This window comes from Amaranthus tricolor, chromosome 10 (assembly GCF_026212465.1).
Source record: "Amaranthus tricolor cultivar Red isolate AtriRed21 chromosome 10, ASM2621246v1, whole genome shotgun sequence".
Lineage (NCBI taxonomy): Eukaryota > Viridiplantae > Streptophyta > Magnoliopsida > Caryophyllales > Amaranthaceae > Amaranthus > Amaranthus tricolor.
Genome location: NC_080056.1, coordinates 6,766,628 through 6,781,940, shown reverse-complemented (window position 1 = coordinate 6,781,940; position 15,313 = coordinate 6,766,628). Strand labels below are relative to the sequence as shown.

The window sequence follows — 15,313 nt, the reverse complement described above, 5'->3', positions numbered from 1 at the left end:
AAATAAAGCTTCCCAAAGCTTTTTTTTTTTTTTTGTTTTTTTGTAAAAAAGGCTTATTTTTTTCAAATTTTCACCTTGTGCCTTAGTCCAATTAGGGTTCTCGTTTGACAAGAATTTTTCAATTCTGTCTTTTTCTGCGGATGAACATTTCGATAAATTACAACTTGATCCTACTTACAGTCGATTTGGACTTGAGATTAGCACTCCTTTTCAATTGCGCATTATCACAAATAAATGATCATGAAACTTCAGACCTTTATGGCATATGATACACTGATTAGAATTGAGAGCATTGAGAACCAAATTAGGACGACTCTGAAGATTTTTCATTGTGTTTCGTTTCCCATAGCCACAATATAGATTATGCAAGATCGTATAGAATATAGAGAACATCTTCATAAGGATACTAACAACTAGTTGGTGCATTTCTTACAAAAATACTTACTAAGCATCTTAATGCATTACCCTATTAAGTACACCTATTTTAAGCCCAAAAGAATCACACTCAAACTAGTGCATGATTTGTATTAGTATTACACTACCCTTTTTAGATGAAGTTTTTAGATTCTTTCCCATCTATGAACCTAAGATGTTAGTCTAAACATCTACAAAAGCTTTACATTGTTATAGATGTGTCCCTATAAGAAGTCACTTGAGAGGATGTCGTTTGTATTTCCGACTTGCTTACTTCCAATGAAGAACTATGACGTAGCTACCAAGCTCCGCAGTTTAACCAACATGTTTGAGGCGGCTGAGTTCCTCGCCTCATGGGGAGTTTCACATATATTCCCTTTACTCGAACTCTCGAAATCAACTCCCTTCACCATAACACTAGCCTGAAAGCTACCTAAACAAGAGGCAGGCTTTAAGCACACTATAACACTTGAACTAAAATCAATAGTATTCATTCTATTTATTATAGAAAACATAATAGCCGACTTCATAACGGAAACAATTTATTAATGTATAACAATATTTTATTACCCCATGTCACTAAGTGGATTCCACCTAAACGATGTTTAAAAAGGTCAGATACACGTTAAGTTACCCTCGTGAACAACAAAGAAGTTGTTACCCTTGATAAGGCATTATATAACACGTAAAATAGGAATTAACAGAAAAGATGAAATGTTACAGATGATCTCTTACGTTAATTTGATTTGGTTTGTGTTGCCAACCGGAATACCATATCTAGGGATTAAGGCATCGACATTGTTGTAGTAAGCATAAGCTAATGCGAAAAGACTTTTAAAATGCTTCAAGAATGTACATATTCTTGACTAACTCGTCGCAATTTTTTCTTCAATATTTCAAAATTTAAAATTTAAAAACATTAGAAAAAAAATTTTGATAGTTCCAAGAAAGATATTGACCACACAACTATACACATCACAATATGCAATATAAGAAGCAATATCCTCATATCAATGTCGAAAGATTGTACCTTTATATACTGATACATTATAAGTTGGTAATATCCACAAATTTTTGGTGCATATACCATCCAACTCCTGTTTAGGGAAAAGACGATGATTACAAAGCTATATAACCTCAATATTTTTCATGTCAAAAACAACACAACTGTATCGAAATGAAAACATACAGTACACCGAAAAAATCTTCCCTGGAACAAATGCTGAGAAAATAGTGTTCTTCGCTTCGAATGGCTTTCAAGCCCTCTAAAGAGTCAACTAATGTTGCCAGACCTTTTGAGGATTGGGAACATAGTGCAAACACAAGTCCCACATCATCGTATCACGACCATATCATTTAGGTTTTTAGTTTACCGCGAAGGAAATAGGCAATAATAGTGTGGACAAGTCCGTACAAATCGGTAAAAATGCGAATTTCACAAGTCGGTAAATATTTGTTTAATTTTGATAAGACTACAATACTTAGTCACATTTTGAAATCTCTTCTAAATTTTTTGTCTGCTATAATTATATTAATTTCTTCTTAACCAATAATAACCTCCTACTAAAACTATAAGTATTTCAAGAATACAACTTACTTGACAAGGATTCTGCATACACAAGCTTGCTTCAGAAAGTCGTTTCCTTTTCACTATAGGGAGGATTTCTTCGTCATTTGAAGGCGGAGCTGCATTGTCTACTGCTGCAGCAGCATTTCTCAGAAACATCTCGTTACAAGCCTCCACAATGGTGTCTATTTTCACAGCTAAATCATTTTCACCACCTTAAGCAGCAAGAGAGTGAATCATACTAGATTACTACTAAAATTAAGAGCATGAAAATTTGAAGTATGAGGGATTTACAGCTTGCAAAAACCGGGAACCATAATTTTAAAGGGAAAAAACTCTACTAGTGGAGATTTTTGGTGGCTAAATTATGTACAAGGTTCCCAGATTGCAACACTAACAAACAAATTGAAAAATTATGCAAGGTAATAGTCAGTACAAAAGCAGATAGCTAATAGATAGAATCATACCACTTAAAATAGTTTGGATGTTTCTATCACACAAAGCGATTTGATCTGCTATATTTCGATACTGCTTGGTCTGCAACATAAAAGGCAGAGATCAACACAAACTATGTAGTTCAAACTTCAAAATACAAGTTTAATAGTATGCAGATATAAAACTCATTCAAAAAATTCCTGGATATGGTCGCGATTGCGGTAATGGTCAAGATGTCATGGATGCGGCATGTTATGACTTGTTTTGCGGATATGGCAATGTGAATTGTTAACTTATAATGGTTGTTACTCCATGATTTCAAATCACAGGTTACATTTCGTGAATCAATAAGCTCAAAATCCGTTATAAAGCGGTCATTATGTAACGTAATGGCCTCATTTTATTCCATGATTAAACTAGTAGATGAAAAACCTACAATTTTCCATAGAAGCACAAACTAAGTGAAAGAATTAGCTTAACTACATATTATTTACCTCTAACACACTCTTCTCACCCAGATGTCTATTCGAGGCTTGAAGCATGGATGACACACAGGTTCTCCCTAAATCTAAATTGAACAATCCATACATGAATAGGGAATCCTAGTCTCCTTCATTTTGAACTTAATAACTAGTTGTTCCTCTGAGGCATAATGAGAGAATCAACTCAACCAAAAGCAACTAATGGGCCAAAGTCCAATCTACTAATCTATCTCTTACAATCAAGTGCAACTTTTTGATATAATGTTATTGCTTCTTTACAAACTAGTAGGCTTGATTCCATCACCCACTATTTCTCAGTTTCACTAGAATGCTTATCAAATTGAAGCTTTAACAACCAAAACTTCATCCAAAAGGCAAATAGAAGATAACTACAAAGAACTAACTATAAGTCTAATGCTAACATACTTTGTCACTATGTGTGCAAGCACGTATGTCTCGAGTTCTACACCTATTAGAAGACAATAATCGAAAACAATCACACCAACCAACTTCGCCAGTAAATATAGTGCAAGATAGATGTTTAATTCATGAGATTAATTGACCCCCATGAGAATAGGTGGATTAATTAATTGAACTTAATAAGTGTGCTCCATGTACTCCTTTGCTAGGTTTAAAACCATGAGAATAAGGTGATAATCTTGCTTAGGAAGCCAATATTTCTTGAAAGAGTTGGTATTAATGATGCATTGTCCTCAAACTTTGATTCATCCAGTAAATTTGAGATGAATTCGTATCAATTGAATATACATCAAAAGAACCAAGAATACTAGAATTTTATAGTTTAGTGTCTTGTCCATGGAATAAAAATGAGGCTGACACTTTATAAAAAATTTTGAGCATAAAACCCCATTATGTAACTTGTGATTTATAATCATAGAGTAACAATCATAATAAGTTGTTAATCTATCATATTAGTCATTATTATCTTTTTTTAGAGCGAATTAAGTTCTTAAAGATCAATTATAAGCTTTAAACTTAAATTACAATGACTAAATGGATTTTTTTCTAGTTAATAATTCACATTGTGATGTCCGCGAAACAAATCATAACAGCATTGAGTCGCGTATGTGACGTTGAGACCATTACCACAATCGTGACATCATCTGCGATTTTTTCCTGTGGTCTTGTTAAATTTATCTTTCTAGTACTATGATAAATTGATGCGGTGACATTGTGTCCGCCCACCTCTTATGCACCCACCTTATACCCGCAATACACTCCTCTATAATCTATATTATTTATTAAAAAATGATGTGGTGAAAATTCTAAAAATTTAAACCATAATAATATGTGCACTCTTAAACTAATTGCTCAATTGAATATTTGTATTATAATGCAAGCGTCCCAAACTCTTAAGTGGCAAGTATAAGGGGGTGAGGTGGAAATGCGCCAGGCAAGGCATCATGTGGAATTTGGCAGTATCCTCTTGGATATTGGACGGGAATGGTTTCAGGGAAGCACCCCTGAGGGCGGGCGTGGGTATGAAAGTTTTACCCGCCATGTGGTGGGAAGGTATTGTATATGAAAATTTTAGGTGCATACAGACATGGAAGAGACGATCCCTGCATTCGCCCCCCATTTTGTAATCCTTAATGTTAGGCCTTATTATCCATTAGATAGTTATCAATCATGCACATGAAAGATGTAAAAGAACACAGAGGCATACCAGTTGCTCTCTCCTCTTAAACAAAGCCTTCAGTGCTGTCTCTGATATCAAATTTTCCTTTGAAGCAATCGCAAGCTGTATTTTATGCTTAAAGTCAGAATCATAAAAAACAAGGGCATGAGCTTGTTTTCCAAACTCATCTGAAATTGCAATATCGGCGACCTTGGGATCAGAGAAAGCCTTTTCAACATCACACTCATTAGAGCTTCTGCGAGGAAAATCTACCTGGAAAAGTTAAGGATCACTGTTATAAAAAAGATACAACTACAGGGTTTGAAAAATAAATGCAATTGCCATTAAAAAAAATAAGATAAAAAATATAAGTTTCACTCTTGTTTTCCTAGTCCGCATGCAACCCCTGTTCTTACTTCTTAGTATGTCACAAGGTCGGATTGACTTCCATCAATAATTTATTGTAGAAAGGAGTAGCATGTATTAACTTTCCTTTCCTCAAGGCTCATACCAATAGCACACATCTTTTTATCTGATAAAAGTCATAACCGTTTACCAGTTAGGTCGTGACAATTCGTCACATGATCGCCCCATGGGCTTACTCGTGTGGACACACCCACAAGGCACCCGTGGACTCGGGCCCACAAACCCACGGGTAATAAGTGTGGACTTGCATACAACAATTGATGAGTTTCACTCTTTCCCAAAGCCATATGGTATTAAAAGGATTACTCACCAAGCATTATATGCAAGTCCACAACCCAATATTTTAGCGATGTGGGATATTCCTCACATGTGAAGTATTTCCTGCATTACCTTGGGCTTCTGAATCAAAAATCTCAACAAATACTTTCTTCAAACAAGCGGGAGTAGAGTAGGCCATATGTACCACCAAGTGACAACTACTCTAGACAGGGAGAGAGAGGAACCCACCTTCCCACCAAAACATGTGTATTACTCAAGTATGACACCAAGAACTAGCAAATGTATTCATGAAACAAAAATACAAAGCACACCGAGAAAAGAAGTTTTTATCTAGTGTTTGCATCTTATACCATGCAAAACATATTCAGAAACAAATTAAAGCTCAAAAAAAGATATAGTAGCATGCACCTTGGACTTTACCACGGCAACCGCACCTCCAGTCGATGCAGCTTCATCATTCTCCTGTCTTGGATGATCTGTACGGCCATTGCTTGCTCTGTTACCTGGACATTTCCCGCAGCTATTTGGCGATTTATATCTTTTCTTATATACTGCTTGCACAACAGGGTCCTCTCTTCGGCGATAAGAACTATTGATTTCCACCTTTTTTGCTTCAGGGTGGTCTGAGGTGTATGGACACGGTTGCTCATCTAAATGGAATCTAACCACATTCTTATCTGCCGGTGCTTCAGAAGGTCGTGAAGCATATAAGGAATCCTTCTTCAAGCTAGATCTATTGCTATTTCTAAGCTTCTCTGTGGTTTCAGAAGCCAAAAGATCACCATTTCTTATATTTATATCTTCAGAATTTTTTGAGGCATCTAGAATGGATTCCTTTTCGAAACGACCGTTATTTCCATTTGTAGTGTCAGTTGCTTCACATGGCTCAATAATGTTCACAAATGGGTGCTCTGTTGCATGGTCAATAGTGAACTTTTGTTCAGACATGCTGAGTGGTTCCTCCTCTAAAGGAGCGTCAGGACAATCAAAAGAACTCTTGGACATTTCCCTGACATCATAGGAAGAAGAAAATCTCTTTATATAAGGTAGTTATCTAAACATCACCATAGCCAAGACATGTCACGATAGGGAGGAATCGCAAAACCATATTCGCAACACCTTCAAGTTTTCAGGGACGAAACAGGTTTCCCGCTTAGAGCCTAAGACAACACATTAGTAATAACGGGAGAAGGGGAAATCATTCTAATATCATGAGGAGGCTGTTACCGCTCCAATTCATCCTCTCTAATATCATGAGGTTGTTATTGACCACGTCATTCAAGCAAAAGGGGGGGAAATCATATGACAAGGTTATAATGTAGGTATAATAGTAATAAACTTACACAATAACCAGGCTTCTTAAGATCAAAACTGTCGATTTGGGTCAAAATTGACCCGACCCAAAATGAGAATGGCCCAAGCGTGAAAACAAGCCAAGTAGACATGCTGATTAGGCACTTAAGAAAATTTCTGAAAGCAAGTCAACACAAAAAACCAAATCAAAAATCAAACCCAAGCACTCAATTTAGTAGCTAGAGTTGAGACGCCTTTGTACGCATCACTTTGATTGACACTCAAAGGCACCTATTAATAATTTGATTTCCCTATACTCTACAAGAATATAGGGTGAAAAGACGTAATCACCTGTTTGGCAAATTCACCTTAGCCTCTAGCTTAACTACCTCTCCAGATCTTTGCAAACAAATATATTTTCTAGTCATGTGAGTTTTTTTTAGGAGGGGTACTCAAAAGACAAAACATGGTGGAGCTATACAAGAGGGAAGAGAGGGATTAGTCTCGCCACCATTTATCATAGGCAATGGAACAAATATCCTTCACAAATTCATAAATGGGGAAAACTTATTAGGTCGGAGAGGGCAATAATTTTTATATGAACATTTTCCTAGCATACATTCCCATGGAAGCCCTTGGAGATCTCCGAAAACCATAAAGGATACCAGAAAATTTGACTAAAGAAATGACTAATCATGAAACATAACACTTAATGAGAAAAGTACTATGCAAATGTAGAAAAATTGGAGACTCGTAATATTAGGATAGCTTTTAGAAATATGAAACAGAACTTCTGATTGTGCAGAAATTGAGGGTGAGTTCACAGGTTTTCTCATATTCCACTGGATGACACAAGCCATATTTTTCACTAAGCTTGTTAACTAACTTAACTATCAATTAGTTCGATCATTACCAATTTACCATGAAAATAAATTGCTTTCAACAAATTGATATTTCTAAAAGCTTCAGTTGCTATGTAGCATATGTCAAGCCCTTCTCAAAGACTTGAAAGCCCTAGCTCATTAAGAATCCCCCCATTCTCTTTTGTCCCCAAGTACCAACATTACCGAACAGCAACCTACAGGCTTCAGCTAAATAAAAAAAAAAACTGCTAGACAAACAACATTCAATCCATGTAAACATTTAGCGCACATCCTTGGAGACGTGATTTTTCCCCAGATACACACATAAAAAGATAAACAATAAATTTAAAAACTTCAAGGCGCACACGCTAATTAAAGCTCAAGGACAAATAAAAAAAGATACCCAGAAAAACATTAAGGGTGAACATTTGAAAATATCACCTCAAACGAAAACATAAGATATAAACATACCTCATCAGCCAGCCTGACAGTTTATCAGCAAACGGAAGCAAATGAAAGTATTCGACAACAGGTGTATGAGACTCCATTTTAACCACAGGTCCTTGCAGACTGCACCAACCAACGGAACACAGTTCAAAGTGCAGTAAAGACATTTTAGTGAAGAAAACATAATAACCTGACCAGCTACTGCAAGTCAAAACATCATCATCATCATCATATCCAGTGTATCCCGCCCATAGAAAAACCATGAGCAGAGTCTGAGGAGGGAAGGAAACTCATACCCATAAAGGAGAGCGCGGCCAAAGAGTCCTTCAACTCAGAACATTTAGATGAATTATCTACGTCATACCCTAAAAATCCAACACTAGCTTATTATTAACTACCAAAATTTGAGGGATAAAAGATGAACACCGCTGTAGACAACCAATACTTAAAGTTCTCTAAGGATAAAACATGTCCAAACATTCATCTTATGAATATTGAGTTAATCTAGCTATAAAAGTATAATACAGACCTAGGGCTTTACTTAAAGAAGTTTGATAAATGAAAATTGATGAGCATTGCTTGTTTTAGGTTGCTAATTAAACAAGCACCATCTGCAATTAGTTTTCATCATTTCTTTTAAGAATTTAAGAGACCCTAATATCTTTTGCAGATTAAATTGCAGAACTCCCAGAAAAACCTCCATGAGACTATGAATTACCATAGAGGTGAATTACCGTCAAATGCCACAAATCCACAACAGAAAGTGCATACAGATGACATCATCTCCACTAGCACTTATGTTTGCCAAACATTCATCTCCCATATTATGACCCACACCCCACTTCGTGTGTTATAGGACAAACAGGAGAGCTCACTCAAAAGACTAGCCTCTTAGATGAGAGAGCCCATTTGCCTATAAACCCCACACCAATTGCATACACAACCGATGTGGGACAAGTCTCATACCTTTGCAATGGACTATAACATCGTGCTTGAAAATTTGGCAGAAAAAAGAAAATCTATTTGAAACTCTAGACTCTTGAGTTTAGTTGTAGAGTTGTATTAAAAAGGGTCATATAAAGTATAATCTTTATTCTCGATGATCTCACACATTAATTCGTTTTTGTTCATGTAGCCAACTCCATATATTGGAAATTAGGGATTAAAATTTTGGCAATGTTGTTCTTTTCAACAAAAACAGCAAGCAGAAAACCATAAAGTAAAAGTATTGAGAGCTATAGTAAAAACCTATCCATGACATCATTTATTGGAACAAATTGTGCTGCTAGGTTGGCTTTCCTACATTGGATTATGTATAAGCAAACAGCTGTCTTTGCTTTGCTTGTAGAATACACCAAGTGCTTCTCCAATATTTTAAGAGCACCCTGATCAATTCCTGTTCCTCGTGCAGAAGAATGAAAATAAAATTAACATGATATCAATGTTTGTGAAGACAATGTAACAAATATTGGATATTATGATTAATAAACTGCAAGAGAAGCTGAAAATATTGGATGCAAAGAGAAGTTATACGCAAGCAAATGAACACGAAATTGGCTTTTTTTTTTGGCTGAAGACAAAAATAAATGAGCAAGATATAAGTATAGGAGGATACATGATGGCTTCAAATAATAAGTGAGTACTGAGTAGGTATCGATTTCTCGTACAAAAGATTTATTTCTTCATTTGTTCGGTTAGAGTGGTTAGATAAATTGGCTCCCAACCCAGGGTTGAAATCATTCAAATTGTCATCACCAGATAGTACAACCTTTTTAGAAGCCCATGTACTAATAATTCAAACGCGGACATGTAGTAACTCCAAAATGAGTAATCCGCCATTCAAAAGTGCACCATAGCGAGCACAAACTACAGTAATGAACATTTGTTTGTTTGTAGGGCTCATAGTGCAAAATATCGGCCATACTACCGTCTTGTAACCAAAATGTAAAGGTGTTTGAAACTTCGAACTTATTGAGACGAAATATAGGTCATGCAACCGAAAAAAGGTTGTTTCCCTACTACAGCCAAAACCATATTTTGCATTATAGTAGGGCATATTCTTATTTTCATAAAAACTATAAGATAGCTACCATGGCTTCAGAGAAAGCCCAAGTGCCCAATGAGTTTATCATGTCTCAAATTCTAATTACATTCTCTTTCTCCTTCAAAAAGGGTGAAGGTATTTGTGACAAAAGCCAATAAGTTGTAGGATTCCCAAGTCTCATGCACTTCACATGGATAGTCAATGCAAGAAAAATTGGACTCAAAATTGCCATTACATAGTATCTCACCAACGGAAATGTTATAAAATGTAGCTTTTGATTAATTTCTTCAAAGTAGCTTTCGAAAAATATAAGGTTGTTTTGACCAAAAAGATCTATTAGATTATCCCCAAAAATATAGCCCTTAATGTGGATAAATGTTTACATAAATGACATGTATCGTTGTTTTGCACTGCCATTTTGGTCTCTTGGATAATGATCCTAGACTTGTGACGAACTCCAAGGGCAACCAATGTGGCAACAAGGAAATATTGTTGATACCAGAAAGCTATTGTGGTTTATGTAGGATGCTAATGAATCGTTAATCTTCAGGCGTGAATGTAGAACTTAACCCTTGATCATACACTAAATGGAAAACATTATTTATCCTTCATAACATGGTCGGTTCTTGGGGCATCCAGGGTAGTCGACCGTCTAGGGCCCCCAGAAATAAGAGGCCTCAAATATTAATGTTACAGTACATTTTGTCTTGAATTATTTTACTTGAAGTGGAAAAAATTTTTATCTTTTAATGTAATGAAGGGCCCCATTTTAAAAGACATCGCAAAATATATAGGCCTCCAAAATCTTTGCTCCGCCCCTGCTTCATAAGTTACATACTTTAAGAAAGGAAGTATAATTTATGTTTCCATATATACATATTAAGTAATCATTAATGCAGGATTCTGACATTGAGAATCCCAACACCATATAACTCTTCAATATAAACTGCTTGAATAAAAAAAAATGCGTGAGCAAGCTAGCATACCACATGTTTCTTTGACAGCTTCGTACGCAAACTGCTGAATACAGCTTCCATCAGCACTTTGATTCTCGTTTAGTGACTTCTTTATGACTCGTATCTTTTTGTTTGCAGGTCCTAGATCATCCACCTCTTTCTCAATTAGTGACAATACCCCCTGGGTCATGGCACTATGGCACAAATAGCAATTTTCTTTTCTAGAATCAACTAAGAAAACAGCAACCCTGGTAACAGGCCAACCAACAATGACCGGATTGTCAATTGATGCATCTAAACTTATAGATGTGTCACAAGCATTCATAATTGCTTTCTCGGTTAACGACAGATCTTCGTCTGTTTCATCTAACTCGGCATTGTCTGTCATTTGCATACGTCTAAAGTATAGTTGGAGATTTGGTTTTAGACCCATAGACAACTTGCAGAAAGATTGAAAATCCAAAAATGCCAGTTCCGGATGTTGTTTCCGATGGTAATAATTGTACAGCAAAACTACTGCATGTACCTATGTCAGCAACGAAGATGGCAATCGGAAAAATAGAAACCATATAAGAATTTACCAATAAAATTTAGACGTGAAACATATTTATCACTACTCGAATAAATAGCAATACATTATATTCTTAAGCTCCAAAATACATGGGAGGTTTTGAGTATGTTCAACATGTTCGATCACACAAGACTCCAGAAAATTAGGGGTCTTAATATTAAATTTTGTAATATATTCATGCAGGATTAAAGTACTTCAATTCTACTAAATAAGAGGAAACAAAACTCTGGAACAATGCCACTTACATGTGCTACAAAACTAAAGCAAAGTTTGTCCGTTTCTTCCAACTTTTTTGAATTTTAAAAAGTGAATCAATATCTGAAATAATGTAAAAACAAGGCCGCATCGTATCGTATCAGCCGCGTTTTAAAGGTTTTTCAAAATAAACGAACCCATAATTTCCACGTTGTAAAGGCGTAAAAAACCGCGTTTTGGACCGTATCAAGGGATATCTTATGGTTTCAACTGTTATTTCGGCGTTATGATAATCGCATCACCATTTTGTTACCGCGATTGCAACTGTTACCGCATTTTTACACTGTGATATCTTATCCTTGAAAAGCTAACTTAATCATATCAGTGACCGCGATGCAAACGTTATTGCATTTTTGCACTATGATATCTCATCCTTGAAAAGCTAACATAATCATATCAGTGACTTAGTTCTTGATATTGAAGTCCTACCTAACTGAAATAAAAAACTAAATGAAGCTTGTGAAAGCACAACATCAGTTTGTTGCAAGTTTTTAGAGTTATTTAAGTCGAATTATGGTAAGTTGGTAACTAATTCAAAATTATCCTTTAAAGGAAACAAATTATCTTTTCATCTAACCTTACTACATTGTGATCATGCCTTGCAGAAGATCCATAAACACAATCAAAGAAGTTTATTCTAGAAATATGTAGTGATCAAGAAGGCTCCATTACATACCAACGTCCAAAAAGTGATGTTAAATATAAGCCTAAGATATTAAAGACAACATCTCATTAGATTTCTCCTAAAAAATTACAAAATTCACATTTTTCAATATTCCTACAAATTATATCATCCATTAGACATTTGTTGATTCACCTACTTACCACCGGTCATTGGTGGACCCATAGAAGGGTCCGAGAATGCCCAAGCCCTGACATCAAATATAAAGTATATTGATTTCTTAAGAAAAATTTATATGTCGAATATCTTAACTAAAATATGTGATGGCCCCTTCTCTTTTTTCTAATTATTATAATCAATTTTGAGGACAGATAGTTAAAATCTTGGGTCAGCTGACTGACACCACCAGTTAAGTGTATAAATGCAAACATTATACATTCTTGACCACTTCCATTAACAGCAAACCCTTGAAAACTATCTTTAAGTTATGAAAACAAAGCATAACTGAAAGCTACGTAACTTGGATTCAGGTACTAATGTCGGATACTGATAATTGTCCAAGTGCTAGATATGTCTAAATATTCAATTTTACGCCTAAAATGAAGTGTCTATGTGTCATACCACTGTCCGAGCATCAAGGATCGGACACGGGTCCATGAAGCAAAATGAAGAGTTCGAGTAACATAGACTGAAAGCATCCACTTATCAACAAACCCTTAAAAGCAAAGTTGTTTCTCTTATGTAAATTCCAAGCACCATCAAAGCTTAGAAGGCCATGCAAACTCACAATAGCAGTAATTTTTATATGCAAAAATGTTCAAACACCACACAAACAACGGAAATAACAAAAAAAAAGTATCAAATATTAGAAGACAAAATTATTTAAGTTTTACTCTTAGATAAGATTATTGAGGGTTTAGAAAGAGAGAAAATTAAAATAGTACAAGAAAAAAACACTACTCACTCCATTTATGTTTGATGTTCCCACAACGAATATTCTATATTTGAAAAAGAGAGAAACTAGTACACGATTATTTATACATATCTACAAGTTAAAATATATTCATCTAAGATATTGTTAGATTCACCGATAGATATTAAGTTTTGAACGCATGCTTTGAAAACTGTGCAAAAACCAAATATAAGACAGACAGAAAAGGATGATCAAACAACCTGCTTAGAAACTGATTCATGTTGCAAAGCAGAAATACTCTCCCTTGATAATGGTCTGGAAGGCAGCAATGGTTCAACCAGGAAATCCAACAAAGCCAGAAGAGTTCCCTCTGTAGAACTACAATCCATTTCTTGTGCATTTGATGGTGAATCCATCAAAAATTCAACAAACCCTCACCACAATCTACAATTGAAAATCATTAAATCAACAAACATCAAAATTCACCCAAAAAAAAAAAATCAAACAAAACTGGGTTTAACATCATAATTCAGCAAAAAAAAAAAGTTAAATTCAGCAAAAAAAGTTAATGGGTCTTGAATGTAGTATCAAAAGAAAGCAACCCAATAGAATCGGGTCTTATCCCAGATGGAGCAAGTACCATTTTCCCCGAAAAAACCTGGGTTTGATTTTCCCCATCCCTGATCCTACCCTATAACCCAAAAAATTAAAGCAACCCAAGTGATGTAAAATTGGGTATACCTTATTTCAGGAGTGCATGAGAAGAAATGAAGGTAATGAGAATGCTCTAAAACAGTTTAGTTTGTGAAAAAATGGTGTAAAATTGAGGCAAGTAGTAGAAAAAAACAGAGATTTGGGTACTTAATGATGGGATAGTAGTTAAAATGAGTAAATGCTTGGAATTTTGGTAAGAATTTAAGACTGTTTATGGAAAGTTTAGCAGAGTTTTGGGTGAGTGGGTGTTTTAGTGTGCTACAGCCTACAAGAAAACAGGCACCACAAAGAGGTGTAAAGAGCGCCAAGACATTTTACTCAAAAAATTACTTTTCTTCAATACTTACTATATTTATTTCTACACGTATTGACGTAATTTAAAGTATATTTTAATATTAAATATTTTATTTTGATTAAATAAAAATTGTGAGTATTATATTTAAAAACAGCAAGTTTTGTATGAGACCATCTCATCATGAAACGGACCTATATAAACAGCCTATTATTAAAAAAATATTAAAAAAACCATAAAAAAAACTTAATTTCAACATGTATATAAAGTGGTTATTTATTTTTTAACAGTTTAGGCCCACCCAATTGAAATCGTCTCACGGTGAGACGGTCTCAATCAAGAATTAGTATTAAAAAAATTATGTTTTAAGAACAATAAAACAAGATCTCATGTGGAGCGCTGTTTCTGAGGGTAGTAATGAGATACAACCGCCAAAAGCCCAGCTTAAAAAGGGGTTTAAATTGAGTTAATCCTTATTATTAAAATTTTGTTTTTGCATAAGTTACCTTATTATTTTATGATCTTAAAACTGTACATTTATTTGACATTAATGTGATCAAAAAAAAGAAATTATATGATGCATAGTAGAAAAAAAAGGACTGAAACTTTACTTATATAAGGGTCTTTTTTTATGTTTTGCCTAGGGCCCTAAAATAATCGGAAACGACACTGCTCATATGACTATATTATTTCTTATGCATGAGTTGAAAGACATAAGATTGGAGATGATTAATATTACTATTGAATTGTAACGAGTATTGTGGAACAGATGAGAGTTTTTTATTTATCGCACATTGTTTTTATTTTGTTGCCACTATTTTTTATAGAACTTTTGATTTTGTTCCTTTCTTCTAAAAAAACTCTAATATTTTCAATTCATCAAATTCAAAACTTGTTCAACGTTAATGCAATATGTATGGATTTAGGTTAGTGTCTAAATTTCCCACGAAATTATTTAGCCAGTATAATGAATTTTGTTCAATTTATATTTTTGTCGTGACCAAAACCCTTTTTGTAATTTTTATCATATCTTTAATTTATATTTTCGTCTCATGACTCCTTCGAACATTTTTCTCAGTTCCTTATAAAATATTATTTTCT

General features: G+C 34.8%; 1 protein-coding gene across 3 annotated transcripts; it reads right to left on the bottom strand.

Annotated features, from left to right (window-relative positions):
- Nucleotides 1-322: 322 nt before the first annotated feature.
- LOC130825611 (uncharacterized) lies at nucleotides 323-14,224 on the bottom strand. Of its 3 annotated transcripts, XM_057690928.1 has the most exons (12): nucleotides 13,948-14,224; nucleotides 13,467-13,650; nucleotides 10,876-11,371; nucleotides 9,094-9,241; nucleotides 7,870-7,968; nucleotides 5,651-6,251; nucleotides 4,748-4,810; nucleotides 4,586-4,660; nucleotides 2,449-2,518; nucleotides 2,012-2,196; nucleotides 1,445-1,511; nucleotides 323-847 (listed from the first exon to the last, which is right to left on the bottom strand). In XM_057690928.1, exons 2-12 carry the CDS (start codon nucleotides 13,620-13,622, stop codon nucleotides 702-704), a joined length of 2,106 nt encoding a protein of 701 aa, XP_057546911.1. In that variant the 5' UTR covers nucleotides 13,623-13,650; nucleotides 13,948-14,224; the 3' UTR covers nucleotides 323-701. The 3 variants fall into 3 exon arrangements, with proteins under 3 accessions (XP_057546911.1, XP_057546909.1, XP_057546910.1); XM_057690926.1 differs by having other exon boundaries at nucleotides 4,586-4,810; XM_057690927.1 differs by lacking the exon at nucleotides 13,948-14,224 and adding an exon at nucleotides 13,847-13,934 and having other exon boundaries at nucleotides 4,586-4,810.
- Nucleotides 14,225-15,313: the final 1,089 nt, after the last annotated feature.

What these genes read in the sequence shown, in the direction of transcription:
- LOC130825611 (XM_057690926.1), bottom strand. Translation starts at nt 13,622, where the DNA reads ATGGATTCACCATCAAATGCACAAGAAATGGATTGTAGTTCTACAGAG. An exon ending in GTATGCAGAATCCTTGTCAA is followed by an intron (nt 1,512 to 2,011) that starts GTAAGTTGTATT and finishes TTCCCTAAACAG; the next exon opens with GAGTTGGATGGTATATGCAC. An exon ending in TAATGTATCAGTATATAAAG is followed by an intron (nt 848 to 1,444) that starts GTACAATCTTTC and finishes CCTCTTGTTTAG; the next exon opens with GTAGCTTTCAGGCTAGTGTT.